The sequence below is a fragment of the Sceloporus occidentalis genome, unplaced genomic scaffold (genome assembly GCF_023333645.1).
Source record: "Sceloporus occidentalis isolate IW3139 unplaced genomic scaffold, rSceOcc1.0.p SCAF_1, whole genome shotgun sequence".
In the NCBI taxonomy this organism is placed as follows: Eukaryota; Metazoa; Chordata; class Lepidosauria; order Squamata; family Phrynosomatidae; genus Sceloporus; species Sceloporus occidentalis.
The window spans coordinates 139,247,154-139,274,956 of NW_028316981.1; the positions used below are offsets into that span (position 1 = coordinate 139,247,154).

At 42.2% G+C, this 27,803-nt stretch overlaps 1 protein-coding gene across 3 annotated transcripts in view; it reads left to right on the forward strand.

The window, feature by feature from the left end:
- Positions 1–25,888, forward strand: part of GAA (alpha glucosidase) — a 30,682-nt gene extending 4,794 nt beyond the window's left edge. For all 3 annotated transcript variants that reach the window (XM_089539158.1, XM_089539166.1, XM_089539176.1), the window contains 17 exons: positions 821–986; positions 2,229–2,325; positions 3,300–3,419; positions 4,971–5,089; positions 5,269–5,400; positions 8,861–8,971; positions 10,659–10,772; positions 10,942–11,026; positions 14,336–14,453; positions 14,779–14,912; positions 15,119–15,270; positions 17,534–17,682; positions 18,200–18,341; positions 20,262–20,360; positions 21,107–21,271; positions 23,440–23,592; positions 24,498–25,888. In XM_089539158.1, the coding sequence (XP_089395284.1) occupies positions 821–986; positions 2,229–2,325; positions 3,300–3,419; positions 4,971–5,089; positions 5,269–5,400; positions 8,861–8,971; positions 10,659–10,772; positions 10,942–11,026; positions 14,336–14,453; positions 14,779–14,912; positions 15,119–15,270; positions 17,534–17,682; positions 18,200–18,341; positions 20,262–20,360; positions 21,107–21,271; positions 23,440–23,592; positions 24,498–24,557 (2,116 nt within the window). In that variant the 3' untranslated portion in view covers positions 24,558–25,888. The remainder of the gene's footprint in view (positions 1–820; positions 987–2,228; positions 2,326–3,299; positions 3,420–4,970; positions 5,090–5,268; positions 5,401–8,860; positions 8,972–10,658; positions 10,773–10,941; positions 11,027–14,335; positions 14,454–14,778; positions 14,913–15,118; positions 15,271–17,533; positions 17,683–18,199; positions 18,342–20,261; positions 20,361–21,106; positions 21,272–23,439; positions 23,593–24,497) is intronic.
- Positions 25,889–27,803: the final 1,915 nt, after the last annotated feature.

The following is a 27,803-nucleotide window of genomic DNA, read 5'->3' on the forward strand; positions in this document are numbered from 1 at the left end:
TATTCTGGATACTGAAGGGTCATTTAACATAACACATAACAGCCCACATTTTGCATCCAATTATGTGACTGCCAGGGAGCTGCAGGTAATACTGCCTGTCTGATTGTATTCCCATGTCAAACATGCGTTTGTGTCATTGTGTCACAGCTACATTTTCTGTTATAAATTTAAAGGTTATAGATACACATTAAACTGAAGGTGAAAACATATGGCCTTCCAGATGCTGATGGACTGCAACTCCCATTTGCCTCAGCCAGCAAATCCAGTGTTGAGGAATGATGAGAGTTACAGTCAGCAATACTGGATGGACCTAAATTGCCCAGCCTTACACTAAACATCATATTGAGAAGCAGTCTCCATTGAGCTATAGTTCTGAAGATCTGAATGACATTCCACCATGTTCTACTTGCAGGATTTATAACCTCAAACTAAAATCTATTAGCCTTGTTCTTGAGAAAGGGCTTGGCAGTGTTCGACAGCATTCAGAGTGCTGTAATAACATCATTGAGATGTGATATAATAGTGGGAACGAGACCTTTGGCTTGGCAACATTTGATTAAAGATTGTTGTTCTGTCACTTTTCATGTACACACACACACACACACACACACACACAGGGTGTTTACTTTGTAATGGATGTTTAATAATTTGTAATGGATGGATGATGTACAGGAGACTTACATGGCCCAGGCATTTGTTCTAAAATAGCTAGTAAAATATGATGTATGCATGATTTGAGGAGAGCTAAGGGGAGCAGGGCAAAACAAGGGAGAATTCAATGTGAACTGTTGGATAGGAACATCCACTTTCTCCCCAACAGGCTCAATACCACAGTGGCCCCACTATTCTATGCAGACCAGTTCCTGCAGTTGTCAACTTCCTTGCCCTCAAGTTTCATCTCTGGATTGGGTGAGCACTTGACTTCACTCATCCTCAATGTCAACTGGACCAAGATTACCATGTGGAATCGAGACATGTCACCCATGGTAAGTCTTGGGGAGAGATGGCATGGGGTCCATTTGGGTGGACTGGATCTGCTTCATGGTGCTCTGAAGTCATTATCACATGCTAAATTCATCCTTTTATCTGTTGAGTACAAAAGTATTATGATACCACTAGGGTGCAGTGTTATGTCCTGATACTGAAGGTAATTTGGCTGCTGCTAACTCACCATTAAACCCCTGTCAATTTACCCATCTAACAAAAGAGTGTCCCATAGCATGATCCTGTCCATATCTGCTGAATTCCACTGAATTTTCATTGGGTATATTCCATATACTAAGAGCATATCCATTCTGACATCTTCACATGCATAAGTTGTTTTCAGTGATGGTTTTCAGGGCCAAAAATCATTTAAAAAACAAACATTCAAAACAGTGCAGTGAGGATGGAGTAGTGGTCACCCCAGAACACTCAGTGTCTATGGGGGGGGGGGGACTGAAAGCTTGAGGGGGGAGAGGATGTTTAGCTGCTTGGCTGGAAATCTGAACAGCATACAATACTGCTACATTTGTTGTAGGTCTACTTGTCCACTCACACCATCTTAAAGCTGTAATTTCCCTGTTCCTAAGGAATTGTGGGAAGTGTAGTTCTGCATCAGGTTCTTGGCCTCTCTCTAGCAGAGAATTCTAAGCTCCTCAGTTAACCACAGTGCCACAAACCATGGCAATTACAGTGGTTTAAATTAAATTTACAGCTGTTTTGTAGACAGTCCTGTGTCTGCAGAACTGGAGGATAGCCATGTTTAGATGCCTTGTTAGATTCAGCTGCCTGATTTCCTTTTTAGGCTTTCATTGACTTATTAGGGTGCTTGAATGTGAATGTTTGCAAGCAATTACTGAAAACAGGATATGGGTAGAAATGGGGCATGACTTAGTTATGACTTTGACTTAGTCTGGCAATGTGACATACTCAGCTATCATCCAAAATTGTATTGTTAAGGACTGTAAATATGTTTTAAATGTATTTTAAAAATTTTAATTTATGGTAATATTTTACAGTTTTGGGAGGTTATAATTGTTTGTGTATTTGTTTGCTGACTAAAGAGCTTTTATGCCTCTAAGTTTGTAACTGTATGTTTTATATTGCATTTCCATGATTGCCATCCTGGGATTGTTGTGGATAAATGTCTGAGTGAGTAAGCCTGGTTTAGTTGTGGAAGCCATTGACAAAGCCTGATTTAGATGTGTAGGGTGACCTTGACATTGTGCATTATTTCTCTTTTTCAGCCTTTTTCCAATTTGTATGGTTCACACCCCTTCTATCTAGCACTGGAAGAGGATGGCTTAGCCCATGGCGTGTTCTTGCTAAACAGCAATGCCATGGGTAAGTATCTCTTTAAGATGTGTCTTTGGTATGCAAAGTCATCTTCTGTGGGATGGAGTATCACTGGAGTATTTACTAGGTTGTGCATTTGAAAACACACACATCACCACTTTCACCTCTGGCAGTGTGGGAGATGGGGACCACAGTGTTTCCCCATACCACACAACTCAGCTCTGAGGTACTGCCACCTCATGGAGCTCCCAGTATCTTGGGAAACCAGGTTCTCACTAGGCTGGCTTTTCTTGGCCTGATCAAGCAGAAAAAGCAAGAACTGAACCTTTGAAATAATAGAAGCAGGATAGTCCCAAAGCTGGTTTTCCTCTCCCTTTTCAGCAGAGGAAAGGCTTTGGAGTCGGGCATCAGTGGAGACCTTACCAGTCTGGATGATGTCATCTGATGGGACAAATTCAGTGGTTTCCCACCCTTGCATTAACTTATAGTTCTGCTGGCAGCCCAGGCAGAAGATCTTGGCTTTTAGGTCTTGATAAAAGTACAGTTTGCAGCCAAATCTGATCTAAACTGTATTGTAAAAATATATGATCCATGCTTATATCTGTATCTGTGATTTTTTTTAAATAATTGAAATTATTATTGCCCTGTGAGTGACTTCAAAACATTGTGTAGTAATGTATGTTTCATGTGAAGTATAACAATATCTTTATACAAATATATGGTGTGATTATGAATCTTCTAGTTCTTTGTCAAAATGATATTGCAGAACTGGAAAATATGCAGGAAAGGACAACCAACAGATTATGTGTGCTGCAGAGAAAAAAGATAAGGAGATCTCCCCTCCCCCCCCCTTTTTTTTTTTTAAAAGAGCATTAGAACCCAATGGGTGGATGGAGGGAGTCTTTAACTGTGGTGATGAATATAATTATAATTGCATGTGGACTGTGCTGGTAAAGTTGGGGAATGTGTTTGGCCTGCAATGCCATTTTAGCACTGTCTTTATGCCACTGTTTGCTTTGCAGATGTGATACTACAGCCTAGTCCAGCCCTGACATGGAGAACAACTGGAGGTATCCTGGACTTCTATGTCTTCCTGGGCCCAGACCCAAAGAGTGTGGTACGCCAGTATATGGATGTCATTGGTAGGCACTGGTGTGCTTCTGTATCAGAGAGTTGTTCATTACACTGGTACCCCGGGATACGAACGCGCCGCGATACGAAAATCCCGGGATACGAAAAAAAAAAAATTAATTAATTATTTCCGGGTTACGAAGGTTTCCCCGGCTTGCGAAAAAAAGCCGGCGCTGTTTTAAATGGAGCCGCGGCGGAGCCGCGGCTTTTCCCCATTAGCGCCTATGGGGATTCGGCTAACGAAAGTCCCCCTGGCGCCGGAACGAATTAATTTCGTAACCCGGGGGACGAGTGTACTTGATAAAGGGCCTTTTAATTGCATCTGTGATCAAGAAGAAGACTTAGTTGCCACTTGAAGGCCGCATGAAACTTAGCAAACCACTGACAGTTTTATCCTTAATTCTCCCAACAGGGCCAGTTCCCTCTCAGCTGTCCTTTAACCACATAGAAACTCTGGGTCTTTTGTATCTCACATTTCAATTAGTACACTGGTGCAGATAGAAAATAGTGAAAGATGAGAATTTCTAATTGGTAGGAGAAATCAGGAGACTCCCACTGGAGACCCCTGTTGGATCAGGTCATACAGTTCTTAATGCTGCTCCAGTATTCTACAATACCTGTTGCTTCACTTTTTCATAAGTGTTTCATTGTGGAATAGCAAAAAGTGAAAGAACATTATTTTTCACCACTGAGCTTTTGGGATGGCCTGAAAGGTTTTGAATTATCTGCACCAGACGCCTGCGTGTTTCATGTACTCTTTGAATCAGAAACATCCTTTCATTTGGAATGCTGAGAACTGCTCTCTGCAGAAATTCTATGGGCACAGACATGTTTCAGTACAGGAAAAGGCATAAAACAGGTGTGCTTGTCATATATGTCCTATCTGTGCAGGACTGGCTCCAGGTCTGAAGTCACCATGACAGATCCCTCACTAGCTCACCTGGCAGTAGTAGGCAGAAGCGATTGCAGTATCGCTCTGATCTAAATCTGGGCAGTGGTCACATTCATGAGGTTCATGCAAGTTTCTAATTACCATTTAAAATTTCAATGCTGCTTCCAGGTGTTGTAGAAAACTAACATGGTGGCTAGATGAGCCACATAAGGATACTTGCAATGTTGGATCAATCTAGCTATGTTTTTAAACGGGATGGTGTTAGCAGATGGACATGCTATGGTGCTGGGTCTTCAGTAGATACCTTAGGATTCTTGGTTCTTCTGTTGTCTGAGCTATCAATATACAACAATGTACACGTGAGTTTCATATGTTTTTCGAAACTGATGATTTTGTGCATTAAGAAAAATTCTTAACAGATGAAGCAGTCCTGACCAATGAGGATTAAAATGTCCAGCTTTCCTGCCTTAAAAAATGACATGATGCCTTTAGGGCATTTAGGCCCTTTAGATTACATATTACCAGTTTAACAAACAAGCTAAAAATAGAAAAGTTCAATTCTTCAAGAACATGTTGGATAGTTTTGCTGAAAATCTATTCCCATGAGAATCTCATGACCTTTAATGGCTTATTAGAGAAAATGAATATTGCCTCCCATCCCTTCCTTTAGGATATCCATTCATGCCCCCATACTGGGCCCTAGGATTCCATCTCTGCCGCTGGGGATACACTTCCACTGCTGTAACCCGGGAAGTGGTAAAGAACATGACAGCAGCACAGTTCCCTCTAGTAAGTGGCTTCCATTGTGTTATGTCAAGGATATTGTGTGGGATTGTTCAACTGTTTTGCCTCTGTGGTAGCAGAGCTAGAGCTGGGTGTCTCCAGGAAATCAGTTATCAAACTTGGAAATTAGAGGAGTAGGATTACCTATATTCTTCCTAGTAATGCTACCTTTGTGGACTTCACAGGATGTGCAGTGGAATGACCTGGATTATGCAGATGCCAAAAGAGATTTTACCTTCAACAAAGATGGTTTCTGGGATATGCCAGAAATGGTGAAAGATTTCCATCGTGAGGGGCGGAGGTATGTTATGATTGTGGTAAGTGAATGGGAAGAGAAAAGCTAGCAGGCAAAGATGGAGTATGGGAACTTCTGCAAGCAAAGTACATGATTTTCGATCGAGTGTTCCCCAATATAAACTCATATTGCCCCCACATTTCCAAATGTTTCCCTTCCACATCAGTGAGAGCAAATAATTAAAAACTGCCATTCTTAGAAATCCTCCCTCATATCATGTTCTCCTCAGTGAATGTCCATGTGATAAGACAGCAGATTTCACAATTTTACAAGCGTGTGATTGTATGACTTGTGATAAAATTGCAGACAAAAGCATAATTTGCCTTGAAAGGAAGAACATAACATAGTTTCACAATCATTTTTATTTTCTAGATCAGGCAAGCAATGCTGGAATCTCAGGCTCAATCTCTAAATAGGGTTTCTCACACACAGGCTGAATTTCCCAAAAGAAAATCTACAGGCCAGAGAAAGAGCTATATCCAATCCTTTTTCTGTATCTTTTTGCATATCCAAAACCAGATTCAGACCAGCACTGGTAGTCTTAAACACTGCCTTCCAAGCTTAGAAAGATAATCAAATTGTGGGAAGACTAATTTAAAATGTTTGTTTTGTCTCTTTATATAAACTGAGAAGTCACTGGGTTGATTTACATTGTCAGATACTTCTTTATTATTTGCACTCCCTAAGTGGACACACAATAAGGTCTTATGTAATCATGCCTCCACTTTCATGCATATGCCCATTATTTCCTTACCTGTTATTGTTTGCGTTCAAGTTGTTTCCAGTTTATGGCAACAACCCCAAGTAATAGGGTTTATTTGGCAAGATATGTTCAAAGGGGGGGGGGGGTTACCTTTGCCCTCCTCTGAGGCTGAGAGAGTGTGACTTGCATCAAGATCACCGAGTGGGTTTCCATGGCTGAGTGGGGATTTCAATTCTGGTCTCTACCATGTATAGCTGGACCTTTGTCCAGTGATAATGTACCTGGCTACTTAATCACTCTAAGATATGGGTGGGAATCCTGTGCCGCCCCTGACATTGTTGGATGGCAACTCCCAGCAGCTCTAGCCAGCTAAGGGAATGGTGAGGAGTGGTGGAAGTTGCAATCCAACAATATGTTAGTGAGCCACAGAATTCTCAGACCTGCACAAAGGAATCTGGCAACATGATCTAGACTTTTACCTTCTGAAATACAACAGAATCTGAATTTCAAGTCCAGACACAGTCTGCTTAGGAACTTCACCTATAGGGTTGCTTTTTGGAAGTAACACAACAATTTCTGTTCAATATTATGCCTAATAAAGTGAAGAGTTACACAAGGTTCTCCCACTATATTATATCTATAAACTAAAGGATTTTATATGGGCCTAATGGGCATGGTCATTAAGTTTTGGAGCAAGTTGTTTTCTGTGCACCAATGTCACTGAGTTCTTTTTTTTTCAGTGCTGTTTTAGTTAGGTGATAAATATAAAGCTGCTCATGAAGATGATTTAGAAGCTTTAGCAATGCAAAATTCAGTAGATAGAGTTCTGACAGCTCCGCCTCATGGAGCCATGGAACTGTCAAATTAGCAATCTAAGCTGCTCTAAGAGCCTTTTTAGCTGAAGAGCAGGATACAAAAACTCTAAATAAATAAAAAATAAATAATAGTCTCAATTCTGAAAGAATTGCATTGGCTGCTGACTTGCTTCTAGTCCCAAATGAAGCCAACTCCTTCTTTTCTTTAAAGCTTAATTGGTTTGGGGCAAAGGTGCCTTAAGGAACACCTCTTCCTGTAAAAATATGCCATGATAATGATAAGAATAACAACAAATTTAAATACATCAGCACATTGGACACATAACACCAGTTAAAAGCACATAACACGTGTGAAAAGTGCCTATAAACTAATACAGTGGGCCTTCAGTGCCTGCTGGGGTTTGGTTCCAGGACCAAAATCCATGGATGTTCAAGTCCCATTATATACAGTGGCAAAGTAAAATGGTGTCCCTTATGTGAAACAGCAAAATCAAGATTTGCTTTTTGGAATGTTTGTGTGTGTGAATATTTTGAAAACATGGTTGGTTAAAACCGTGGATACAGAATCCATGGGTACGGATGGCCAACTGTACATATTAAAAACAGTCAATTCATACATTAAAAATTATAAATTAAAATTCAGCTGGATAGGTCTGGTGGAAGACTAATCTTTATTGATATTTTAAATTCAGACAGCTGTCAAATCTCTGGGTGACAGTTGCTAGCCTAGTCCCAGCTGACTGAAGTAAATGTCTTCCAGAGGACCTGAGTGTACAGGGCAGATCATACAGGAAAAGGAAATACTGTAGGTAACATGGGTCCAAACCATGTGGGACTTTAAAAGTAATAACCAACACTTCTTCAAATGTCTTTGGAAAGGAAAGGGAATTGTAAAGATGCACAGGAAAGGAAAGAACTACTTCTGTGGTGACATTCTAGCTTTGGAATACCTCCCAAAGGAGATCCAACTAGCACCAATAGTGTATTCATTTCACACCAAGTTAAAATCTTCCCATTCCTTTGCCATTTTGATTTGCTAGTCATTTATTCTGATCTTCCCCCCCTCCCTCCAAAATAAAGAGCTGGCTGGACATTTCTGTTTGTTTTATTTTATTTCTCTCAGTTTTATTATGGATGTTCTGTTATGGTTTGGTGTGCAGACTTGGACATTGCCCTGGAATGTGTGTTATTGTGGGTGAAGGGTGGGCAAGGAAAAAAATGTAAAGAAATAGTGCAAAGTTTTGGCCCTGCTTTCTGCACCAAACAAGAGCTATCTCTAAACCAGACTGGCCTTTCCATGCAGGAGAAGGCAGCTGGGAGAGGGAAGGAAAAACAGCAGGAAGGGAGGGTTAAGCAGCTCCTCCTCTCCTCCACTCTATTTTTATTGGAAAATCCAAGCTAGATGTTTTTGTGAAAATGTGCAGCTTTGTGTGGTTTGCAGTCTGAGTCTCAGAATATGAAGAGGTGAGGTACTTCCACAAGCAGAGAAAAGCCTGACTGTATAGCTGCACTGGTGTCCACTCCACATGCTATGTGCCACCTTTATCTGTCTCCCTTGCTCCAAAGGCAAAGAGTTTTGTTCTTGACTCTACACTGTACTGCATTGTTCTTTGTGTTGATAAACGTCTTTGATTTAGGAAACAGGGACTGAAATACTGTATCATGAAATATAGAGAAGTTCTTTTAAACTCAGAGCTGTGATTCCAGGTTTATCTGATACTATCTTGAAATTTAGCTTATGCACTGAGCAACATATCGGTGAAAGACTTTACAAGGGCAGTCAGAATCAAAGAGCCACACCTAAGTTAACAGCTAAATTGGCTAGAAGAAGTAACCTTATCTCACTATTTAAACAAGAACAGAATAAGACGCAGTAACTAAAGACTTACTACACTATCACTGTTTTTCTGCTCCTGTCAGATCCATTATGTTCTAGCATGTCTCTCCCTCTGTTTCTTTTTTAGGATGCTGGTATCAGCAGTTCTAGTCCTGCTGGCACTTACAAACCCTTTGATGAAGGCCTGAAGCGTGGAGTTTTCATCTTAAATGCAACTGGACAGCCTCTGATTGGGAAGGTGAGTCTGGGGCCTGAATCATGAATCTTGGCACGCAAGGAGACATTTTGATTCCAAGCAGGGTTTTAAATTAATGGTTTAATCTGGGTTCTAGTAGTGCTTGGGGTGAATGGAACAAAGAAAGCAGACAGTATATCATGAGACCTGGACACAGCAAGAAAAATGAGTTTTACCTAAGTCTGCCTGCCAGCATACTCAGGGATGGTGTAGGTTAGCATGGCTGGGGGGGGGGGGGGGAGTGATGCAGTAGCACTGACAGTCCACCATAGGAACTCTCACTAGCCAGATGATACATCCAGCAGTCTGCTAGTCAATCTGTTTTAGAAGGACTTCTGTTCCATCTAAAGATCCAAATTTATAGTGTGGGAATGCTCCAGGATCCTATGCCACATCTGGATTCCCAACTAGCTGCAGTGGCAAGAAAAGCATCTGCATAATAAATAAATAAATAAATAAATAAATAAATAAATAAATAGTTACAGCTCTTAAACTAATCTAATTTGGAAAGAGTCACCTATGCGTTGGTACATTACATATTTACTACTGTAATGTTCTCTATATAGGGCTGTCCTTCAAAAGTGTCTGGAAGTCTCAGGTTCTAGCAGCTAGGCACAGAATTGGGATTGTAAAACTTTGAAGTTGAAAGAAAGACCTGCAGTTTCTTTGGCACTTTTCTTCTAGTCCTGACAGTGTAAAATCCAAGGTCTTGTTTTTAATTTCCAAGCCTCAAAAGCCTTAAGGCCTGGGTTTTTAATGGACAGTCTGTCTCATTCTGAATGTGCCTGGCCATTAATTTGAAATTGAAATTGAAATTTTTATTTTTATCCCGCTTTTCCGCGATGATCAAAGCGGCGTACAGATTAAAATTTCAGCATCAAAATACATACATAAAAATAAAAACAACATATAAAAATCAGATTAAAAACTATTACACAGCGAGCTGAGTTAAATCCATAAACATTACGAGAATCAATTACAAAATAGGGAGAAAGGAAATATCACAACTCATGGGGGAAAAGCTTGATGAAAGAAGAAGGACTTCAAATTAACATTAATATGAGATCCTCTGGAGTATGCCATTATCTTCAGGGAGGGCAGATGGGTGTTTTCCTCTATGTTGCTCCCAAATTGTGGAATGCATTCCTTTCAGAATTACAATCAGTCTCTTCTCTTGATACTTTTAGAATAGGCATTATAACATGTCTTTTTAACGTTCTATTAATTTTATTTTTCCACAGGCCACCTTGGTGGTTGTCATAGAAAGGTGTTACATAACTCCAGTGAATACAGTAATAAATAAAACAATAAATAAAACAATACAGTACACCTGGAGTTACGCAGGGTGAATAGTATCTTTTTCCCCCCTCTTGGGCTGCAGCTACCATTTGGTGGCACTACAAACCAGGTTATGAAAAGTCCATTCTGAGTGCCACAACAGCCATATTTGTAGAATGGCACCACTCTTGCATTGATAGTCCCTGTCAGGCACCTGTGAAATGTGCAGGAACACTCAGCTGTCAGACAGGACTTGTCATACCAATTTAGTATGTTGTCTTCCCTCTTGTCCCACCTTCACACAAGGGATTTCAGAAGATTGGGTCTACCAGTGACACTCTGAAGGTTACATATAACCACAGCATCATTGTGCACAAGGGTTCCTGAGAGCTCTGATCTTTTTATCTTTCAGGTTTGGCCCGGCCCTACCGCCTTCCCTGACTTCACCAGTCCAGAGACACATCAGTGGTGGCATGATATGGTCAAGGATTTCCACGAGCAAGTTCCTTTTGATGGCATGTGGATTGTGAGTTTCCTGTGCTAGTGGTACCACTGATGTTGCTGCCAGGAACCTCTTCTTGGAAAGGGGAAATTACTGTACATGTGGTTCTCCAAAATCTTTTGCTTTCTACTGGAACACTGATTGAAGTTCACAAATGCCCTCTCTATCCATCTCTGTCCTCCTTTCTTCCTAGGATATGAATGAGCCATCAAATTTTGTGGAAGGCTCTGTGGAGGGCTGTCCAGACAACAAACTTGAGGCCCCACCTTATGTTCCAGGTAAGAAAGAGCAGCCAGCAAAGATGGATTATAAATAGTAAGTGTTTGCTGGAGCTGAAGATTCAGATATCAGTAGAATACAATAAACCTCCTCAGGAGAGACAAACAGCCAAACAGGAAAATAACAAGAGAAATTCCCATTTCCAATTATTTTCAATCCTCTTGAGAATAGTCATGAAAATGAAAATAGCTTAGTTCAGAGCACTGCACAGATCAGAATTAGGTTAGTTGTGTAACAAAACCATGAGCTCCCCTCCACTCACTCACAGAGCCCTAATGAGCTTCTCAGCAGCCTGTGTTAGGACAATCAAAGACTCATTTCTTCTAAATATTCTGGACTAGCAAGACAGCTCCTACTGTTTGGCATGAGATCTGCTGTGTCTATGTTCCTAGTGTCTGAGTTGCATTATAACTGGGACAGTGTCAGTGTTATAAACAGGTCCCAGAACTTGAACATGCTATTATTTGGATTACAACTCCAGGAATGCCACAACCTGGGAGTTAACAGTGCCCAAAAGGAACATTCCCACTCTCTGTGTTTTCTACAATAGATGCAGTCCTTGCTTATCAGATACTTACCTAAGTCCATTTTAGTTCTAACTAGAGTAGAATCATTGAAGCAACTACATGCTGTGACTCATCATTCAACAGTTCAGTGGCTCTACTATAATTGGGAATAACTAATATCTCATACTACCTGAAAGCAACTGAAGGAATCATTACGTTAGAAAAAACCCTTGCCCATCTGTTGTTTTTTGATTGAAACTACCAACATGCTTCGCTTATAATTATGCTGGCTAAGGCTGGCTTATATTTGCAGTATAATGACATTTGAAGGGCCATGTGACTTCCAGTCCAATGACATTTGAAGGGCCATGTGAATTCACATTCCCACTTCACATCAGTAAAGGTTGTGTAGGCAACTTTACAAACATAACAAAGCTTCTCAGCTTCCTTCAGTCTTTTGCTGTGGTTCCCAAACTTTGATGCTCCAGATGTTTTGGACTTCAGCTCCCAGAATTTCTCCCTGTTTGCCAAGCTGGCTGAGGCTTCTAGGTACTGAAGTCCAAAGCACTTGGAGGACTAAAGTTTGGGAACCACTCTTTTAGAGGAATGTCACTCGCTATTTCAGATGCAGAGCAACAAACTCTGGCAAGAACAAAAACGATTTGCTAATATACATCATCATTATTATTATTATTATTATTATTATTATTATTATTAACCTTTATTTATGAAGCACTGTAAATTTACACAGCGCTGTACATGCAATCTTTTTAGTTAGACATGTTTGAAACCTTGGGTGTGTTAAGGTCTTCTGCACTGCAATCCAAACAGACAGATACCATGCTCTGGACAGTAGGACAATGATCAACTCAAGCTAGGAGGGAAGCGGAGCAGTTGCCTTTTGTTGGGGTTTGTGTTTAGGATGGGGTTGAGTTGCTTTTTCATTTATTTGTTTTTTGGTGGTTCCTGCACAGTGAAAGTGTTTTGCTTTTTTATGATCATTCATTGATAACATAGCCTTTATTTGCTTGTAGTTTCCTTGATTTTTATATTCCTGAGATGTAGCTGCATGATTGACTACATTGTGTATTTTAGATATTGATGCTTGTTATATTATTGTGTGATATCACAGCTAGCATGCTGAATAAACATAGCTTCTCTGAGAAGAACAAACAAATTCATTGGAACAAATGCTGGAAATTCACTAGTCCCTTGGACAAGCAATTGCAATCATTCAATTTATATTTTGGCAAGGATATGTTTTTCTCATTCACGTAACTATGTAGGGTGTCAGGAAAGAGCTGGTAAGCTATAAAGGCAAATCAGATCATGTCTGATTTGGGTGCTCCAAATCCTAAAAACACGACCAACTCAGCTCTTTATGGTGCGGTACAAACCTCCCAAAAAGGGAGGCCTCCTGGCGCCTTCCCCCCCATAGGGAAGCAGCAGCCACCAATCCGCACGGGTTGCCTGCAGCAGAAAAAGAACCCGCAAAAAGCGGGTTCTTTCTACACCGCAGCTGCGGCGTAACAAGTGCGCCACTGGTGCACTTGTTACGCAAGCGCAGCACTGTGCGGATGCCACACGGTGCTTGCATAACAATGGCAGCGGCTGTGTGTACAGGGTGCCGCCATTTTGACACCCTCATCATGTGCTATGGTTGAGGGGTGTCTGGAAACACCCTAGCACATGATAAGGGCGTGATCAAGGCCCGTATGTACCGGGCCTATAATATCTTTCTTATAGCAAGAGATACTTGTTTTTCCATGAAGCTCTAGACACATAAGTGTTCCAAGGATATTGCTTTTATTTCTTCCCTCAAGAACAATAGCTGCTGTTTATTAATGATCCTAAGAACTCTTGATGTCTTGAGAGCTCACTTTAACAATCCTTCACTTTCCTGCATATAACTCCCTGGTTGAAACAGCTTCACTAGCTACTGGTTCGTTTCAAAATGATGGTCATGACCTATATAGTCCTATATATCTTAGGTTCAGATTATCTGAAATCCTGCTCTCCCTATATGAACAGGGTAAGGCTTTCTCTCAGTCATGCTGCCATCACAGACTTACTTGGTGAGAACACAGGAGGGGAGGGGGCTTCAGTGGTTACTCCCTTCCTCTGGAACTCCCTTCCATGGAAAGCTAGGCTTGTTTACCTTTCACTGGCAGGCAAAGAGCTGTTTAGTCAAGCAAGCATTTAATAAATAATTGTAGGGAGGCTTACTGTGGGGGGAGGGGTGCTTTGTTTTGAACTTCTATATTTTTAAATGTTTTAATCTATTGTTTTAATGGGATAATTTACATTGTGTTTTAAAATTTTGTTTCTTTTCTTGAGCCTCCTTGGGTCTCACACCAGGAGAAAGGCATCATATACAGTGGGACCTTGGTATCTGCAGGGGATCCATTCTGGACCCCCTCCTCGCAGATACCAAAAGCCGCAGGACCTCAAGTCTCCTTGTCCCTAATGGTCCCTTTGTCCCTAATGGTGGCGCGTGCACATGGCCATGCTGCTATGAAGGACAATGGAACTTCAGGCGAAGTCCTGTTGTCACTAATAGCATGGCTGCATGCACGCACCACCACTGAGGACAGCGGTGACTGTCCCTAATGGCGGTGTGGCCACATGCACGTGCCATCATTGGGAACAAGAGGGGCTTGCTGTCCACAGATGCTTAAATCCACACATGGCAAATACGCTGATAACGAGGCCCCACTGTAAATGAAATAAATAAATAAATTTCTTTTTGACTCCCATGTAAGGTATTCCTTGCTTCCCCCCCCCCCCCCCGCCCATTCACAGGTGTGATAGGTGGATCCTTGAGGACACGAACTCTCTGTGCCTCCAGTAAGCAGCATCTGTCTTCCCATTACAACCTGCATAGTCTTTACGGGCTGACAGAAGCCATTGCGTCCCATGAGTGAGTATTATATGGAGCACTGCAAGCTGGGTAGTTCCTCCTTAGGAACTCTGCCCTTTAAATGGAGGGCCTCTAGGGTATAAGCTTGGAGGAATAATGCTGCAAAATCATTGTATTGGTTTTAGGGTAGAGCTGGCAAGTTGATTCCTGACCGAGCTTTAGCAAAACCACATCACACAGTATTTCTGGGGTTCTCTTAGTATCTGCTCATTCATTGCACTGGGAGTTGAGTTGTATATAATGAGGAACTTGAAAGACCGAGGCTCCACATCCACAGATGTCAGTTTCTAACCTGCCTGCTGGCTTCCCTTCTTTCTTTTCTCAGTGCATTGGTGAAAGTGCGAGGGAAGCGTCCATTCGTGATATCACGTTCCACCTTTGCCAGCCATGGTCGATATGCTGGCCATTGGACTGGGGATGTTTTGAGTACCTGGGAGCAGTTATACTACACAATACCAGGTAGAAATATTTGGAAAACCTTCCCAGTGTATATTTTTTTTTATCTATGCTACCTTGAGGCTCTTTCATGTCTCCACAAGAGTCTTTTCCTGCAGGGATGAATTATGTGTATCCACCAGCACTCTCTCTCTCAATCCATTATTCCTCCTGTCTGTGCCTGTGCCTTTCCTAATCCATTCCATGCACCTTCCTTTCTTGACCCACAGCGGTGCTGCTTTTTAACCTTTATGGTGTGCCATTGGTTGGTGCGGATATCTGCGGTTTTGTTGGTGACACCTCAGAGGAGCTTTGCGTGCGTTGGACCCAGCTGGGTGCCTTCTACCCCTTTATGCGAAATCACAATGACCATAGAAACCTGGTAAGAATGGTGGCAAGCAATCAACCTTGCCATTTTTTAAAGATATACATATTCTGAATGGGGTGTTGGAGAGGGTTTCATTAACTTGATTTAGAAAGTTCAAATGGGAATTGCTTGACTCTGAGGCAGGAACATAGCTCAATTCAGGATAAGAGAGTAGTGGACCATTTATTTGGATTTTACTGTAATCTGTCTCCATTATGCCAGGCATCAAGTACAAAGACAGCTTGTCAAGAAACTGCTTTCTTCCACCCTGTCCCCCACATGTTCTAGAAGAAAGGTGGCCAAGTTCAGCCTCCAGGCCATATACAGCCCCTCAGGCATCCCCAGGGGCCAACAAAAAATTCTTTATTTTTTTTTTAATCCAGAATACCCACAAATGCTGTCTAGGGGGTGTATGGAAGGTATTTCCATCATGTTTGGACTCTCTCCAAGGATCAAAAACGATTTTTTACAACATTTTTTTAAAAATTATTTGACCCAAAATGTTCCAAAACAGCCCCTGGTGAGCATGGGATGCATTTCTGCCAAACTTTGTGGATCAGTTTAGGCTTAGGAGGGCCCCTTTATGAAACCCAAAACATGGTAAAAATGCCCCCAAACCCTCCAGGGGTGTTTGGGGGCAATTTGGGAGGGGGGTACAGTCCTCCAAGGTCTTCTGTGGACCAATGCAGCCCCCTAGCCTTCTACAGTTGCCCACCTCTGTTGTAAAAGCGGAACCCCGGGGAAAGGCTTCTTAGTCCAGCTTTTCCAATGAAGTCAACAGCATAGACTAGTAAACATCTAGGGGTAGTCATGTTGGCCATAAAGCAAATCCAATAACATTTAAAAAATCCACCAATTAGTGATGCCTTTATTGACCAAGCAAAATGCACAATATACATGTTGCAAGTTTTCAAAGCTCCACTCGCTTTTTCATCAGGCAAAGGTGTTTAAAACCATAAAGGAGGGAAAAAAAATTGAAGATGTTAGTCATAGGCCTGCATTTTGCTGTTTTTATTCTTATGATATGGAGAGGTATTACTTGTGTTCTTTCTCGGGGATCATACATCTTCAGCCAATGGTCCCAGCAGGCCATGTGTATCATTAGTAAAACAACTATTTAAATAAACTTCAGTTTCCTGCCATTGCAAGCAGGTGTTTTGCATGGGTCCTGAATAGGGACTGTGTGATCTTCTAGATGGTAGACTTCAACTTTCACCACCTCTTACCCATTGACATGCTAGCTAGGGCTGATGGGAGTTGCTGTCCAAAAACATTTAGAGGTCATGTTCCATGCCTATGGTTGTTTCTTTGCACCCACTTTCTCTGTAGTAACATAGAAGAAATAAATATAAGAACTTCATTGAAATTTCACTGGGATCCAGTTATATCCATAAGCGGAACATTTTTAAGGGTTTTAATAACAGGTAACATGATCAGAAGAGCCCTGCTGGATCAGACCAGAGCTCTGTGTAGACTGGGTTTCTGTTCACACAGTAGCCACATTTTTGCCTATGAGAAACTACAAGCAAGGCATGAGTGCAACTGCACCCTTTGTTTCACATTGTCCCTGCTACTGGAGGTGATCTGTAGCCATCTTTACTAGTACACACTTAGCCCTAATTTTCATGAATTTATGTAAACAATTATCAAGCTGTCCCTAGTAGGCAGCTCTCACTATATCTTGTGACCATGAATTCCAAAGTGTAACTATGCATTATGTGAAGCAATGCTTTCTTTACCTGCCCTGGGGACTAGTGTTCTAGTATTATGAGGGAAAAAGAAAGGAATAATTTCTTCCTGGGTGTTGTCCCCACTCTTCTGCTGTGCTCTGTTTTGTTCTGTCTCTGCTAAGTCAAAAATCAGGTGAGGGGGGCCTTTTTGCCATTGGCAGTTCCTGGCCCGACACAAAAGTGACACTGGCCCCACACAAAACTGTGACACTGTTTCTGCTAGCACAGCTTTTCAAGTTCTGGTTGGCACAAGCACACGGACTCACATGCTTTTTCACTACCACAGCAGGCCATGGAATAAGGACTTAATGTGGCATTCTGTTTCTGCCAAGTGTTGCCAGCTCCCTCCATGTTAGAGTGTCACAGTGTCCCATAGAGGGAGGGGACATCTTGGTGAAATTAGAAATGACAATTGGCATCTAAATGTGAAGGTGGGGTGGGGGGTGGGGGAGAGGGGTTTCCTGAACCTTGGCTTGGCAGATCTGATGGTGCCTTCCCTGCTACCGCACAAGACCACTCATTCCCTCATCTCCATTTCTGCTTTTCAGCCTCAGGAACCATATGTCTTCAGCCAAAGGGCCCAGCAGGCCATGAGAAAAGCCCTCTTTCTGCGCTACTCTCTCCTGCCTTACCTCTACACTCTCTTCCACAAAGCCCACTCTGCAGGAGAGACTGTGGCTCGGCCCCTCTATTTGGAGTGAGTAATTTGAATGCTGTGATCTGAGTGGAAGGTCTGGTGCAGTGCATCTCCTCCTAACTCAGGAAGGCAAATATTCTCTAAGGTCCCAAGTTACTAGAGCTTTAAAAAGTATTGGTGTGGGGAGGGGGAGGTTAGCTCTATAACACCACTGACCTCACTGGCTGGGAACTTCTAGTTGTTGTAGTCCAAAATACTCGCTTTTCAAAGCTGTGCTATAGACAAAGAGTGGCATACTGATGTGATAAACTTCATAAGGTATTCTGGTGTCCATTAGTCTCACTGAAGGGCAGTGACACACTCTGTGTCCTGCAAGTCTGAAGAACAGCAAGAGGACTACAGTAAAATCCCTCCTGGATTGCCACCTGGAGGAAGAGGCTGTGCCGGTGTGGGGAGATGTTGGCTGGAAAATGTACATTTTAATCACAAGGAATTCTGTGAATTCCTGCTGCAAGAGTTGTGGTCTTTTTGTTTTTCCTTTGTTTTCTTTTGTTTGGGGGACATATCCTTGCTACAGATTCCCAGAAGATCCAAATACGTGGAATGTTGATCGGCAGTTCATGTGGGGATCAGGACTTCTCATCACACCTGTATTAGAGGCAGGAAAGACTGAAGTCAGTGGCTATTTCCCATTGGGCACATGGTACAACCCTCTGACTGTGAGTATTGCTGCTCTGCTGACTGGTTGTGTAACCCACTTGAGGACATATCCGGAGGACACTCCAAGACCAATTAATTCTCATGGGGAATTTTATATTTAGCTCAAACGGAGTGGCTGGGGGTAGACAGCCCATGGAATCTTTTATCCAATGTCTACAGGGTCAGAATTCATAAAAGAACTCCAGAGGCAAGGTTTCCAAATAATGATGATAATTTTATTGAGGGGAAATAGACACACGCCCACATCCTAAAGAGGCTAAAGGGATCAAGAGGTTAAAAAATAAAAATAGAAGTGAGGCATCTCTCACAATTAATACAACACTTGAATGAATCTTTTCCCAGTGGCAGTGGGTCCTGGGTAGAATGTAGGACTCTGGCAGCTTCCATGGCACTGAGGATTGGCAAACTGCAGAGGTGCTAGTCTGACTGACAGGGATTCTGGCAGCAACCAAACTAAGCCAAAGAATGGGGCAAGACAACCCAATATTTATAACCCAAATTCCCCATGAGGGCAGATTCCAAGGGGTTTGAAAAGACCAAAAGGTTTTGTTTGAAGTTCTTTGAAATGGGTATGTAATTGCTTTGACATGTTTTCCAAGGTGATGGCACTGAAGTTTGAAAGGATTACAATGTCCAAGCCAAAGAGGCTCATTACAAAAGATCTCCAGTACCGTGTTTATCACAAATCTTGCATCCCTTTGTTCTATGGTCAGGACAGTGTCACAACCTCCTTAAAATGTTCGACAAACCGGCAGTGCCTTTGCAACTCCTTCCTGCTCTGCTTGCGTGAAAGGAGTAGGCTGTGATGATGGCTCAGCATTCAGGGTCTTAAAAGGTTCACCTAGCCTATATTTTCTGATATCAAAAGAGGAAAGGTGTGTCGAGACCCCCATTGATCCTAACAGGTGGGCACATGTGAGCCTTAGGTGGTAGTAAAATGCAGTGGGCAGACTAGCATCTTATCTGGCCCTGTCAGCTCTAGAAGCAACCTTTCCTGTAGTTCTATACCTTGAGCACATATATTCATATCAGATGTTCTCTTACATGAGTCACCAGTACAGATGTAAATTCTCAATTGTTTCATCCTCATATGTAAGGATGTATCATTACTCCCCATTGTGAAGAACAGCAAATACAGGTACACCTCAGCTAACAAAGTAGATGTGTTCCTGGACATTATTTATTTAACAGAAAATTTGGTACCAGAGGCAGGAATTATATGGAAAGAATGGGGATAGGTTCCTTTATCACAAAAAACAACTCAATATGTTTCAGCCAACTTTTTATTGGAAAGAAGTTTTACATACACCTTCCCAAACATAGCCAGAGATGATATTTTCATTCTCCAGGCTCGACTTCTCTTAACAATTCCCATTTTGGTGGCCAAGCATATAGCTATGTGTTTGGGTTTAAAAAAAAAAAAGCAAATATGCTTCTGCTAGATAGTAAGGCAGGCTTATCTGCTCTTTTCTCCCTGTTTTGCTGTTATTGCATGATCAGTAAGAGATTCTAGAAGCAGCTGCTGTTTACTTTGCCTGTTGTAGTTAGGTACACAAGATTACAGTAGGATTGACTGTAGTAGAATCCTGCCCTTTCCCAGCTCACTTTATTGAATTTACTCTATACACACTGCTGCAACCTGACACTGAAAGACTGTTTCTCTAGTCCACCTTCACCTTCTGGAAAAGAAGGGCTCTGTAGGCCTATGAGCTCATAAGGCAGGGTCCTTTTCTAAATGACTGCAAAATGGAAGGAGCATTCAGAAGGCATATGAATACCAGTCAGCTATGACTACCAACTTCTAAGGTTTTAGCTGCTTTATGTGCCCTCTTCCCTGTCCCATCCCCCACATACTATGGCATAATTCACTGAACTTCCTGTTCTTTTTCATTATGTCACCTATATCTCTGGTTCTTCAGGGGTCCATCATAAACAGCAAGGGACAGTGGATTCTCATATCAGCTCCCCTTGACACTATCAATATTCATGTACGTGCAGGCCACATCCTACCTTTGCAGGTGAGTCACTTCCTCTAGTTTCACTCATTACCCCCCTCCCATGTATGTGCTTTGTCAAGATACCATGGGCCCTTGGAATCCATTGGGATTTGGTTCCAGGGCCCCCCTTACAATGTGTGTGACAGATCCCCACTCCAGACTGGTCCTGCAGTTCCAGACCCCAAAGTTCCTATCACTCACCTTTCCCCTTCAAGATTCCTCCCTGGATCAGGCATTTGGGCCTCAAGGTGAGCCTTATATGAACCAGTGGATGTATTGTTCAGTGGGTTCACTGATGTAAATGTGACCAAAGTATCAAAACTTAACAGGAACAGCAAGATACAGTTGCAAAAAAAGAATAAACAAGTAGAAGTTTATTTATACCCAATTAGATCAGATATTAACCTCTCCCACAGCTCCCAAAACCCCTATTAAGTTCTTCTCCCTTGCTGACTGTCTCTATTACAGCTTTCCCCTATCTTGTCATAGTCAAGCCTTAGTTTTGGATCCTTTCTTTCCCCCCTCCCCCTTCTTTCACAGCATTCTCAACCAGGCTTGCCCAGTTTTGTTTTTCCAATATGCCCCCCTCCCCCCGGCACGACCAGCACCACCTTCACTGAGGCAGAATGTCAGGTAGTTCTGCAAGATTCTGTTGGCAGGATCAGTTGTTGGGTTTTGGTGGTAGTGGAGGGACAGCAGGAGGCAGGAGAGAAAACAAGGCTTTGATGCTGTGACATATATTATTCTTTCACTGCATGCATTTCCAGAAACCTGCATTCACAACCACAGAGTCTCGTAAAAATGGGATGAGCTTGGTGGTGGCTTTGACACCAGAAGGAGTAGCCCGAGGTGACCTGTTCTGGGATGATGGTGAAGGTCTATTTACCTTTGAAAAGGGTGATTACACGCAGATCTTCTTTCTATCAAGAAATGTGAGTTTCTGTGATAAACATGTGAGAAACAGATTTGATTTCCAAAGAGCATTCTCTCTAGAGAGCATTAGCACTTTGTTCTGTTGCTACTTTCCTTGCTTCTTTGGGGCAGCATAGGGTCTAATACCAAACACAGCCAAGAGTTAGTGTGGTACAGTGGTTTGACTAGGACACTGGCAGATCAGGGTTCGAAGTCCCATTCTGCCATGGAAGCCCACTGAGTGGCCTTGAGCAAGTCACACTCTCTCATCCTCAGAAACAACGACAAGCCCCCTTTGACCAAACTTGCCAAGTAAGCCCTGGGACAGATTGCTATAACTCAGGAACAACTTGAATTCATATAATAGCAAAGCTATTAAAAGGGAAGTTAGGGCTGCTCTACAGCATGCTGCCTGCTCCTTCAAGCACTATTGAGCAGCTGTGTTTCCATGAGGGAATTGTAAGGGTGCTTCCTGATAGCTATTAGCACAGGGTAAGTTAGACTGAGAGACAGAAAGAGTGGCTACCCCAGGTTCACCCAGTGAATGTCATTGCTCTTTGGGGAAAAACCTGGTTCTCCTAAGTGCCATTTCAACACTCTGACCACTGCACCACACTTGCTTTCAACTGAACCACACTGGCTTTCAAATGTATCTGGATGGGGACATGTGCACATATTAGTGAACAAAGTAGGTTGACTTCATGTCTGAAAGTGCAGGGAAAACCCCATGCTTTTTCTCCCAATAATTTCCATAATCAGTATCCAAATAACAGCAATGCCCCATAGCAGGGTCTAGGAGGGACCAAGGCAGGACATGCTAGAAGTACCTAAGGCACTCATAAACCTTTGGGAAGCAACAGGCCACTGCTTTATGGAATGTGAAAATTGGTTGCCTACCAGGCATTCAAGCCTCACCCTCCCACCTCTTCCATAGCTGAACTGTGCTGAAAAACAAGCAAGCATGGGAAGGGCAGCAGGAGTTCTTGCTGGCATTATATGGTCCTAGTTATAATGTCTAAACGAGAAGGCAACTGGTTGAACCCAGTCAGTCAGTCAATCTCTCCTCCCTCCCTCCCCTCTTCCTCTCAAAGAGTAGCCTGGCTGTGTTACCAGTACACTGTTGATTCTGACTTCTCTTAGAAATGTGAAACTGTCTTCACCCCATATGTTGTTGGCCTAGCCTAGCACCTTGGGTGACAGAGAAACAAATCAGACTGATTTCCAATGTGGGGAATACAGCAAGAGCATTTACAGCTCAAGATGTCTTATACAGTGCGCCCACTCTATAGGCGGGCACCCCATATGTGGCTTCCTGCTTACACAAAAGCCGTGCGACGGGAGAATGAATGGTGTGCATGCCCATGGCACACACACTCTCCTGTGCCATGAGCATGACCCCCATTCAATCGAATGGGACTTGAGCTTACACAGTTTTTGGCTTACACGGGGGGGAGGGGTCCGGAATGGATCCCCCGCATAAGCCAAAGGACCACTGTAGAAGTCTCTCCCCAACCTGGCATCCATCAAATGTGTTGTGCCCATTGTTTCCAGTTAGCAGTCAGTGCTGGCTGAGATGACAGGAATTATAGTCAGATACCAGGTGCTAGGGAATCTGCTTTAGAGTTTGTTTTTTTCCCCAGATGCCTTTTCCAAAATGCCATGGAATGGGATTCTAGACCCAAAGTAACTACACTGGTCAGAATTATCATACAGAATGTATACTTTGCCAAAAATTCTGTTCCCACCAATGTCATTCTTTCCCAAGCAACTTGCAACTAGCCAAACTGTCTCTCTCTAGTGATTGTTCTTATAAAATGAGATTAAGGCATATCGTAACTGACCCTACTATGCTGCAATAGCATAGACAAGATATTTAAATCAATATGTCTCCTCTTCACTTTTTAGGCAACTTGATCCTGACAGGAGTTTTTTATTCTGTCCTTTCACCTACCACCTACCTACCCCAAATTTCCTTTGTCTCAGTTTGCTAAGAGGAGCATGCTCCTAGTTCTGATTGGCTGCAGACAGTTGGAGGTATTTTATTTCAATTTCTAGTTACATAGGAGGAGGAAAACTAGAAAGAGATCTTCATCCGTATGATAGTAAACCCTGGAGACTTCATTTGATGTAGCACCTCTGTGGTGGTGGTCTGGCCATTCAAACCTCTTCCATCCTTCTCCTATGGCAGGGTATGCTGGTGAATGAGATTGTGCGACTCAACGGCCAGGTGGATGGGCTGCTGCTGAAAGACGTGATGGTTTTTGGTGTCCCCAGTCCTCCTCATCAGGTTCTGGCAAATGATATCCCCATCTCAGATTTCTCCTACCGCACAGACACCAAGGTAACCATATCTCTATGACTCATATTGTTGAAAAGGTCTACAGGAGATCAACCCTGTGGATACCATGAGCTCATAAAACATGTTGCCCTAATAAAAAAATACGGTGTTGCAATCCGTATTTGGAAAGCAGGGACTGCTTTGAGCAGGACTTTAGTGTCTTCCTCCTGCCCTCTCCCGTGATCACCAGTCCTACTATGGGAAACCCCAAGCTTTCTCAAATAACTTTCTCAAATTTTACCAATACTGTAAAACTCAAGGGGAGGGTATAGATATTCACATAATTACAAATACAACTGGGTTATAGTTTTTCTCTTTATCCTTATTATATCCAGCCATGCTGTTTAAAATATATTTCCTCAAATGTATATGACTGTTGCCATGGAGAACGTCCATGACTTTGTAACTCAAAAATCAAAAGTAATTGACTATTAGAAGTGTGGTTATTTCCACACACTTGCACCAGAACATTTAGAGCCACCAGTAGGTTCATGACCCAGCAGAGCACACAGGGAAGTATCAATTAAGTGTAGCTCTCTGCATGTTATTGGACTGCAACTCCCAGCACTCCATACTTCCATAGACAATGATGAGGGATACTGGGAGTTGCATTCCAGCAACATCTGAAGAGCCACACTTTGCTCAACCCTGTATTATATGAATTGCTGAGTTTGCAGCAGCTCCTTTTAGATGTGGGCCAACTAATGAAAAGCTTGGTTTCATTATGAATCCTAAAGAGGCAACAGTTTGTACACTTTTTGTCTCAAGGATCTGCCTTCTCTGTTTTGTGAAATCATTCATGGCTCCATGAGTTCCCAGAGGAAATGATGTAACCTGCTGCCTTTCACTTGGATTCCAGGATATTGCTTTGCGCAAAGGTCACTAATTTTCCTTTGATGTTTCCTCAGATCCTTAACATCCCACTCTCTCTGCTAATGGGAGAGCAATTTGTCATCACATGGTCTTGAGCAAAAGAAAGAAAGAAAGCTCATTCGTTTCACTGGACTAATTTACTGAAGAACTAATAATAACATGTGATAAAATGCACAAGGCAGTGCCCAACATCAGAAATGTTTTGTTGATGCATCTAAGAGCGTCTTTAAGAACAGAACTGCTTCCTCTTTCCTGTGGCATATTATAAAAGAGCAGCTGAAGTCTTCAGGGATCTCCTTTACTCTTCATTTGAACTAGTTATTGGACAATTTTTGTTTTAGTTGAATGCTGCTGAATTTCAAGACATATTTGTCAAATGCCTCGTACAACTGCAGTGTTCATTGTTTTGTTTTTCAAAAGAATTTCCATTAACTAGGATATTGCTTGCTGATTTATTGTGCCGCTGCTTCCCTTATTGTTATTATTCCCTTAAAGTTAAAGGTAAAGTGTTCCCCTTTGACAAGGTTGTCTAGTCGTGACCAGCTATAGGGGGCAGTGCTCATCTGTTACTTAGCTGAAGAGTCAGTGTTGTCAAAGGTGACTCTGTGATCATGTAGCCAGCATGACTGCACAGAATGCTGTTACTTTTCCACCAAAGTGGTACCTTTTTATTTACTCGTACTTTTACATGCTTTTGGACTGCTGGGTTGGCAGAAGCTGGGTCTAGTGACAGGAGCTCACTTCGTCACACGGCACTTGGGCCCCAAACTGCTGACCTGCTGATCTTGCAATTACTTAACCACTGAGCCAGCGTGTCCCTTATTATTCCCTTATTCCCATATTGGTATATGGAAACTTGATCTCAAGCAGGTATAGAAACCATATTGACAGCTGCTGCTTCCCTTGGAATTAAATGGTAATCTCCACTGGCTGCAATATTCCAAGACCAAGCTGCAGAAATACTAAGGGGCACAGCAGGGAAGGTTTCCTGGCCTTGGAGGCAGAATCTCTGCAAGGCATTCCAAACCACATTTTTGCTTTCTACACCATCACTTGCTGAGCATTGGTGGAGCCCAGCCAAAAGTATGCTGCTGATACAGCTAGCAAAGCTAGCCTTTCTACATGCATGGAACGTGAATTTTCAGTGCCAACCATATTATCGCACCAGAATGGAGCTAATTGGTGTGGCTTTACATTGGAAAGATATAGAAACAAGTTATCTGTTTGAAAGAGCAACTCATATTCAGAACCTAAAGGTTTCCTTTTTGAGACCAGTACAAAGATGAAAGCAAGTGAAAACGGCACTCAGGGAGGAGAGGGGATTTCTTTGCCTCTTTTGAAATACGCTGAAGCTTATAATGCATACCAATTTAACTAGGGGTGTGTGTGTGTATTTTATGATTCCAATAAATATTTGTTTTCTTAAGCCTGTGCTTACCTTCATTAGTGTTGAAGTTATTGCATTAGACCAGAAGGTTTAAAGTGACAAAAGATAATAGAAAATCATAGAGCAACACCCCATGCATCACATAGATCTTTGACACTGGACAATCTCCTTCCATTTCTTTCTTATTGCATTTACTTCTACTTCAAAATACTCAGAACAGGACAAGTCTTCTCCCATCCAGGTACTGATCTGGCCCAGCCTGCTTCAAAATCTTTGTGGGGTAGATTCATTCAGATCATTCTCGTGGTGGTCCCAAAATTATGGGATGAGTTGGGTGGCAGTTATGATATCCACTTGCCAAAAGCATTAATTATTTTAAGGGCACCCAGTGGAGGGCACAGATGCCATCTTACCTTATGCAAGCTAAATGAAAGCCATATAATTACACAAGTTAAAAAAAATGCTATATTAAAAATAATATATAAGAGAATAAAATGATATGTTTCAGGCAAGTAGTTCAATAAATGATTCTCCAGTGCAGGAGAGTAGCCAAATCATGCTTACAAAAGAAGTGGTTTGTGCACGGGGAAGCTAGAGACACTCAGCTGGACATGAGATAACATCATCCATTCACATAGGGATGTGAAGAGAACTGTGCTTGGAGATGGGTTGCATATCAGAGGCCTCATACAGACAGGCCAAAATAAAGCTGCTTCAGGTCACTTTGGAGGTATGCTGTTTCAATGATGCATGCGTCCTAAGAGTCTGGAAGCTGTGTCAAAGCCACGTCCCAGTCCTAAGAACTGGAGCACAGCTTTGGTGCAGCTTCCAGACTCTTAAGACGCGTGCATCATTGAAACAGCATACCTCCAAAGTGACCTGAAGCAGCTTTATTTTGGCCTGTCTATATGGGGCCAAAGATAAAGGGGGCTTCCTTTGGATGAAAGGACTTTTTTTGATCAAAAAGATTTATACCAATTGTCAGACTTTTTCTGCATATCAAACCCCATTCTCAACTTGGGAAAAACATGTAAACATAGCAATTCCTGAAGTACTGCCCTCAGTCTATGTCTGGGTATATATTTGGGTGCCCAGACAATAGCACTTTGATCTAGTTTGAAACCAGACAGGACTTCTGTTTGATTTCACCTAGACACCTTAGTGGTTGGCCATCCCACATTCCATAGGTGACTACCTGAGTCATCCTCATTGTGATTTCCCCCATGATTGGAGCTGTGCTTCAGGATTGGTATAGTATTTCCATTAGCAAAGCCTATAACTCATTACCTTCTCCCTCCTTTGCTTTGTTAGTTCTTTTGTGTGAGAGAGATAGTGTGTTGTGTGTGTGTTGACTTCCTTAAACTATATTAATTTGGAAACTGCCCCTGGAGTTCTGTGGATTAGGAACTGTTAAACATATGCCAGATCCCAGCCAAATGTTACCTTTGCACTCTCATTGAGCTAAATTAATTTCCCCATCGAATACAATTTGTGGGTGCCTCCCCAGCAAAACCCCATCCCTGCAATTTAGGTAATGACTGCCTTTAAAAAAGAGAATTAGATATTTACACTCACTTCTATGCAGGGAGGAAATCACAGCCACAGTAGAGTGAGACCCTACATGTCCACAATTTTTAGAGAGAGGCAATCCCCCCATGACATACTGACCCTGTCAGTTGGAAATGTAGCTTATGTGTTCTTCCAGAAAAAAGCTAAAAGCATATTTAAATTCTAAATACGTGCATATGCCTGCACATGTTTGTGTTAGGATAAAAAATTAGTGGAAAGATAATACAAGGGTTTCACAGATTACCCCATATGTTGAGAATCCCACAAATCTCTTATCATTTGTTTTAATATGAGTGACCCCTGACTACTTCCTTCATAAATGGATGCAAGCAGGGACGTAGCTAAGATTTTAGGAAGGGGGGGGGGGGTTTCCAGACTAAGTGCT